Raw genomic sequence first — 8,036 nt, 5'->3', positions numbered from 1 at the left:
TACCTTTTCAGTTTTGCAGGCCCCAAGTGTCCTTGGGGTTGCTGGAAAGCAGAACGTGATCTTAAGCCCCAGAAATCTGAAAGAGCACTGTCACTTTAAATATCCAAAATAGTCAAGCCACTTTTTAAACCTGCAAAACGTTGGCGCCCTCTGGACCGGCAAAAGTCCACAGCTCAGCCCACCTTTCTCTTTACCTTCTCCGTTTGTTCCCCAGCCACCGTACACAATCCTCCGTGCAGTCCCTGGCTAGCAGGGGATTTTTAGGTTAATTCTTAAGTCCTACCACCACAGGAATCTGCGAGAGCATTGTCTGTTTAAATATCCAAAATAGTCAAGCCGCTTTTTAAACCTACAAAATGACGGCACCCTCCGGACCAGCAAAAGTCCACAACTCAACCCACCTTTCTCTTCACCTTCTCTGTTTGTTCCCCAGCCACCATGCACAGTCCTCCGTGCAGTACCTGGCTAGCAGGGAGGGTTTTAGGTTAATTCTTAAGTCCTACCACCACAGGAATCTGTGAGAGTGCTGTCTCTTTAAATATTCAAAATAGTCAAGCTGCTTTTTAACCCTACAGAATGGTGGTGCCCTCTGGACCAGCAAAAGTCCACAACTCAGCCCACCTTTCTCTTTACCTTCTCTGTTTGTTCCCCAGCCACTGTGCACAGTCCGCGCAGTCCCTGGCTAGAAGGGTGATTTTTAGGTTAATTTTTAGGTCCTACCACCATTTGGGAATGTCCAAGCCTTTTGTGCCATCAGGGGCGCTAAGGTCCCTGCCAGTCCGCAGCTCCGTATGTCTCCTTTTTTGGTATTTTCACACAAATTCTTCTGTTAGTTGGGGTTTAGTCTACTTCTATATCCTTCCCTTCAAGGCTCAGGGGTCCAAGATTATCTTCTGTGTCTGTGTCATTTGGTTTCCCTTTTCTTTGTTGAAGAGGGTCAGTGCAGTCATTCTGCCTAGTCCGCCATCTTGTGGGAACTCCCCTGATATGTATTTATATATAAAAATTAATGGCATTACTGTTTTTATTCCTAACTAGAAAATACTCTTTTATGATAGTAAATGAAAATATTAATTTTAATTTCATATATTCTGTTATATGAACTAAATTTAAGTGGTTTTAATAAGGAATTTATTTTTATGTTAATGTATGATTATTAATTTACTAAATTATTATTCCAAAGGACTTGAAGTTGCTTACAATAATTCTAAAAATGAAATAATGAAAATATCAGTAAAGAAAAATTCAGGTCTATTGTAAATCTAGGAGCTCTGGTAGCGTAGTGCCTAAGACACTTGACTGCTAACCAGAAGGCTGGTGGTTCAAACCCACCAACCACTCCTTGGAAGGAAGATGGGGCAATCTACTTACGTAGTGTTATTGCCTCGGAAACCCAAGGAGGGGTCGCTATGAGTCGAGTCCAACTCGACAGCACATAACAACAACAACGTAGTAAATCTATATAGAACTTCAAAAATAAGGGAAAGAACATTTTTGTTTAATACATTATGAGGAACATATTTACATAAATTTTTCATAAATTCTATCATTGGTAAATAAATAACACTGTAGGGAAAATATGAGCATTAACAAAAACATTGGACCTATTTTTTTTTCTCCTTTTACTTTTATTTTCATTTTATTTTATGCTGAATTTACTTCCAAGCCATAAGCTTCTGTTTCTTCAATTTCTTCTGGGATATCTTTTTCTTTTGTGCAACCTCCTCTTCTGGTTTATGAACAGTTTTTTCCTTTTCAGTAAGGATCATCTCAGTGTGGCAGCGAGAGCTCATACATAGGTTTATCCAACCCTGAGCTCTGTAAGTGTGGCGGTGCATCATGCGGGCTTTGTTCACCTGGATGTGCTCAATGACCAGAGAATCTACATCTAAACCCTTAAATTCAGCATTACACTGCACTTTTAAACATGTGCAGCAAAAATTCAGCACTCTTTTTGGGCCACCGACCCTCTGTCCAACCCCAATGTTTGGCCTGGGCACACCTACCAACTCCAGCATCGTAACATCAGAATGGCACACATTGCTTCTGCAAAGTGGCATCTTTCAAATACTTGGTGGCTTTTTGGATATGCATACCCTTGATAGCATGGGCAGTTTCACAGATATTCTTAAAATTGACCTGAACATTTGAACCTCTTGATTTTCTTGATCTTGTGGGGTTTTCTGGGTCAAGTGAGCAGCGAACCATTTTGCAAGATCATCTCAGGCCACTTATGGGAAAATGACCTATTAAAATTTTATTAAAGGAAAACAGATACTATCATACAGCTCAGTTTTGCTTTGTTTGCGAGATGATAAATTAATACCAATTTTTCCTAGCCGGTTAATTTTTCAATCTAAGAATCATAACTACTTGGTGGTAAATAATTGCACTTGAAAAGTCAGAACCAATGAAGGCAGTTTTTTTTTTTTAAATATCTTTTTAATTTACTAGTTGAATGATAGTAAGAAAATCAATGTAGTAGCAGCTTCATATTCAATTTAATTTGATGGAATTATAATTATAGAAAAAACTGGTAGTAAGCAGTGACAGTGCTAAAATGAAAATAGCACAAACTGATTTATGTGTTTCTGTGAAATGTTTCAGGTGTTGTCAAAGTGGATTATGGAGATGTGTCAGTCAGAAAAACATTAAGAGAAAATCTGAAGTGTAAGCCTTTTTCCTGGTACCTAGAAAACATTTATCCGGACTCCCAGATCCCAAGACGCTATTACTCACTTGGTGAGGTATGAATTATTTATTTTGGTTAAGTTATAAATATATTTTGCAAATGGAGCAATTTCTAAGGAGCTCCATATTTTTCATGTTATGAATAAAATGCTTCAAGTGTTTTTTAAAAAAATAGATCTATTTGAAATGACTTCTCCTTTTTACAAGGACCACATAGGTCTTCATCATTGGGAATAAACAGTAAAGGGAAAGTTTCATACTGAACAAACAGTATTCTCTTGTTTCTGTATCAATGGTCCTAAAAGTTCTTATCAAAAATGTATTGTGGACCCCAAACAGTTTTTATTTATGTAGGTTACATCTATTAATATTTGCAGTATTGAAACTGAAAGTGAGAACTTTAAAAATTATTTATTAGTTTATTAAAAGTGATGATGCAATAACCTATTATATGTTAATATGGAGAATGTATTTTTATGAAAAATAGTTATGTTTTCCAAAATGAAAACAATTACAAGACTAGCATTGTTTTTCATTTTTGTAAATTTTGTTAATATATGGCTTAATAGAAGACAGCTAGATTCTCATGTCTGCTTTGGCATTCAATTTGTTCTCATATAACTTACCCTGTTTCATATATATCTCACCTCTGGAAAATTCCTTATACACTGATGAGACAGTGAGAATGAGAAATGGCAAATAATATCTCAATATTATTATTAAAATTATATTGATTGTGTAAAATCTCTGAAACACTTTGATCTATACCTTTCCAAACTATTATATTTAAAACTATACAGTTGGTTTCATCATAACTACATGAACACATATATAACATCTATTCAATTGTTCAAAATAAGAATTATTCCCTTGTGAATTATATGTTACATATTAGTAATTTCTCACTGAATAGAGATTGGGTTTGGAAATCAAAATTAATTTTAATATTAGTTGTAACATAGTAGCAAACAGAAATAATTTAATGCATTACCAAACCAACTGCCATCAAGTTGATTCCAACTGACAGCAACCCTATAGAACAGAGTAGAACTGCCCCATAGAGTTTCCAAGGCTATAAATCCTTACTGAAGCAGACAGCCTCTTCTTTCTTCTGCAGAGCAGCTGGTAGGTTCAAACTGCTGACCTTTTTGTTAGCAGTTTAATGCCTTAACCACTGAACCAACAGAGACCCCTCAATATGTAATGTACTAGGAACTAATTATTAATTAGATTTGTTCTGAGGTTGAAATTGCTGTTTTTTAGGTATAATTATAGAATATCTGAAAACTTATAATATGGCTCAAAAAAATACCTTTTGGGTAATCTACCCTACTCCTCTGCAACTTTAATCCATAGCATATAATTAACTGGAAAACAATGAAGAAAAAAAATTGCTAATGGAGTAGTAGCTGCATTATCTTTAACAACTGCTGTTCAATGGCATATCCATGTCCCATTTGCCAAATTTCCACTTCCTCATTGGTCATATAAATATCTCTCCATAAATCATTTCAATTTACAAATATTTACTCTTAGTCTGAGGAGCTGAATGCAAAGAACCATGTGTAATGACACTGGCATTACTACTTTCGAGCTGTGTGTTTTGACTAGTCACTTAGCAGTCCTGTGCTTTAGGGTTTTGTTTATTGCTTATTTCGTTGGGGAGGGGGCATTGTCATTGCTGTTGTTTTCAAATATGCAGTTTTCCCAACTAGCACTAATCTCAGAGAGTTTTATATTCAGTACATAGAATATATGACAGTGCTTTTTAAACTCCAGAACATTGTTTACATTTTATCTAATATAATCGCTACCACTTGTCTGTCAATTTGTTGTACTGTGGTGGCTTGTGTATTACTGTGATTATAATCAAGTTATACTGGTGATTCACTGTTAAATGACTCTTGTCTCTATTTAAAAGTTTGTTTGAACATTCACTAACCTGACTTTACCCTTAGGAGAAGAACTTTTTTTTATTCTTGTGGTAGAATATTTCTCCCACTCTAGTCAAGGGACACAACTGATGAATAAACATTGATTCCTCTGGTAAGACCAGAGATGAGACCAAAGCAGAGATGAGCAAAGATTATTGTTTGACAATTCTTTAGGGTTACCAATGTGACTCTTGAGAATGACTCGGGGCTCTCAAACAGAACCTAGATATTTGATTGCAAGTTAAAATTCCAATTTTGTGCTTCCCTGTATAACATCAGGGAAATCTAATTGATTTTCTGAAAAAAGTCAAAATAAAACAGAGTATAGGTTGTATAAGGCACTTATACAACCTATTAATTTTAAATTAGCTATGTTCTAATTTTGTTTTGTTTGGTTGGATCCATTATAGAAGTTATCTAATTTAAAATTAGTACGTTGTATAGAGAATTTAATGAATCAGGTGCCCATATTTTAATTTATAGAAATACTTTGAAATGCTTTATAAGAGAGCAAATGAATCTTTCTGAGTTTTTGAAACTTGTCCAGGAAAGGCAACATGTTATATTGGAAAAAGCCCAGACTCTGGAATCAGGCAGAAAAGAATTAAAAAAAATTCAAAGCTGCCTCACAGCTTAAGACTTGAATAGTCCCAGGTATCCTCTCCAATGCCTTTGTCAACAGAATAAAGATAATAATACAGTCTGCCCTCTGTATCCACAGGTTCTATATCCACAGATTCAAACTACCAAAATATTTGGGAAACATTTTGGGGCTTAGATATGGGTAATGTCTCCTAAAAAGCTACTAAGTAGTCAAAATAATCCTTCAAAGGCTAAGAGGGAGCATGTTGTTGTTGTTATGTGCCGTCGAATCGGACCCGACTCATAGCGACCCCTCCTTGAGTTTCTGAGGCAGTATCACTATGGAAGTAGATTGCCCCATCTTCCTTCCGAGGAGTGGCTAGTGGGTTTGAACGGCCAGTCTTCTGGTTAGCATAGAATCCTATTTATGTAGCATTACGTTGTGTTGGGTATAATAAATATTCTAGAGATGATTTAAAATATATGGGAGGAAGTACATAGATTATATGCAAATATTATGCCACTTTTATATAAAGGACTTGACCAGATTTTGATGTCCATGGGGCTCCTGGAACCAGGCCTCTGCAGACACTGAGTCCCTGGGTGGTGCAAACAATTAATGTACTCCAGAAGGAAAGCTGGTGGTTTACTTCTGAAAATTCAGCCATTAAATAATACTTTGGAGCACATTTCAACTTGACACACATGGGTCACCATGAGTCAGAACTGACTCTATGGTAAGGGTTATAGTCAAGATTGAAGATAATAGAGTACCTAGGACAATGTCAGGAGCTCTGGTGGTGTAGTGCCTGATAACCAGAAGGCTGGTGGTTCAAATCCACCAGCCACTCCTTCGAAGGAAGACTGGGGAATCTACTTTTGTAGAAACACCACCTCAGAAATCCAAGGAGGGGTTGTTATGAGTCAGAATGCACTCGACAGCATTGAGTTTGGTTTGGTTTTTGGTGAGTACAATGCCTGGCAAGGAGTTGTAAATATTACATAACACCAAAAGAATAAACAAACAAGCAAAAAACAAAACAAACAAAAAAACACTGCTATCAAGTCAATTCAGATTCATAGTGACTGTACAGGATAGAACAGAATTGACCCATAGGATTTTCAAGGCTATATTTCTTTACAGAAGCAGATTGCTTGATCTTTCTACCACAGAGTGACTGGTATGATAATTTATTGTCAATAAATTATCACTGCCACTTATCGATCGCCTACTATTTCAAACATATGCAACATTGCTTTATAAGAACTATATAATTTTAAAAATCACAACACCATATCTTGGGTGTCGTTTTCTCAAGTATAATGGGAAAATTACTGTGTAGAAAGTTTAAGTGATTGGCCTCTTGATCACATAGTTATGTAAGTATTGATGTAAGGACTTAAGTCCATCGGAAGACTCCAACTCTCAATCCACTCCATGGAAACAGGATGGGAGGGTGGAGAGAGGGAATCAGAAAAGAGAAGGTTCTCTACCTGAGGTATATATAAGTGTTATGAACGATTGTTTCCAAATCCAGTAATTTAGGAAATCTAGGACATATATTCACTTTTTAACATATTGAATATTAATGTATTATAGTTTTCAACTTCAAAACCAATCTTAAAGAAAGGCAATCCAACATCTGTTTCCATGGAAACAGAAGAATAAATTCACTGAGAACTACTTTCCAATTCAATTTCATGTACTCATGTATAGATAATTTAAGACAAACAATTTGGTAATGAGTTAGGGTTGAATTCTTAATGGACAACAGTCATTTACTTAAAGGCTTATCAACAGAACCTTTTTCATCCTTACTGACTGGTATTAACCATGACTGAAATAATGTAAAAAGCAATCTTTTCTTATATATGAAGGCCTTTTCTCTTGAAAAGTTGAGTCCTGAAGTGGTATCAGGTGCTTGTGCTACTTGTCATCAAGGAAACAAAGTTATTTTTTACAGTATATTCACTTAGGGAGGCTGGTGGTGTAGAGGTTAAAACACTCATCTGCCAACCTAAAGGTTGGCTAGTTGACTCTGTGCCAAGAAAGATGTGGCATTCTGCTTGTGTAAAGATTTAGAGCTTTGGAAACCCTCTGGGGTGTTCTATTCTGTCATACAGGGTTGCTATGAGCTAGAATCAGCTTGATGGCAGTGGGTTTGTTTTTTGTTGTTTGGTTTTTTTTTTTTTTTTTTTTTTTTGATTCTTACCAAAATAATTATCAGTACAGCTATTGGTACCTGATATCAGTATATCAGTTCTTAATCCTTGTATATTTACATTTTACTCAGGTAATTGAAATATGACTTTACCCAGCCCATGAATTATATGTGATTTTCAATGAGAAGTTAAAAGCTGTGCAGTTGCTTTGAACTAAAACCTTTAAGTAAGTTAATGAAGCATGTGCCTTTTAGACTCAGTAAGCAGATCATAGTAGAATAAGGAAGTTAAGCTCTTTACAGCATTAAATTCTCTCCTTAACTAGCCCTTTAGATTATGTATATTTAACAAACCAGGGTCTGATCTTGTAAATATAAAGGTTAATTCAAGTGAAAGATTGAAAAATATCATTCTAAATAATATACCTCTCCTCAAATTATTAGGCTGTGATACATTAAAAATCTTGGGGTGAGGTGTGTGTGTTGGATTGGGTTCTCTAGAGAAACACAAAAACCAGCAAATTATATATATATATATATATATATATATATATATTTATAGAGAGAGAAAGAGAGAGAGAGAGAAATTTATCTTAGATAAATGGCTCACAAGCGTGTAGAAGCCGACAAGTTCAAGCTGAAAAGTTCGTCTCTGGGGGGGGATGGG

General features: G+C 35.7%; 1 protein-coding gene and 1 pseudogene across 1 annotated transcript in view; one reads left to right on the top strand and one right to left on the bottom strand.

The window, feature by feature from the left end:
- Positions 1–8,036, top strand: part of GALNT13 (polypeptide N-acetylgalactosaminyltransferase 13) — a 798,776-nt gene that overhangs the window by 680,690 nt on the left and 110,050 nt on the right. The window contains exon 8 of the mRNA XM_007934922.2: positions 2,608–2,747. Within this exon, the coding sequence (XP_007933113.1) occupies positions 2,608–2,747 (140 nt within the window). The remainder of the gene's footprint in view (positions 1–2,607; positions 2,748–8,036) is intronic.
- LOC103192041 lies at positions 1,656–2,208 on the bottom strand (annotated as a pseudogene).

This window comes from Orycteropus afer, unplaced genomic scaffold (genome assembly GCF_000298275.1).
Source record: "Orycteropus afer afer isolate SDZICR_OR568_19922 unplaced genomic scaffold, OryAfe1.0 scaffold00023, whole genome shotgun sequence".
Classification (NCBI taxonomy): domain Eukaryota; kingdom Metazoa; phylum Chordata; class Mammalia; order Tubulidentata; family Orycteropodidae; genus Orycteropus; species Orycteropus afer.
The sequence above is the reverse complement of the archived record's forward strand: the minus strand, read 5'-3'. Positions and strand labels throughout refer to the sequence as shown.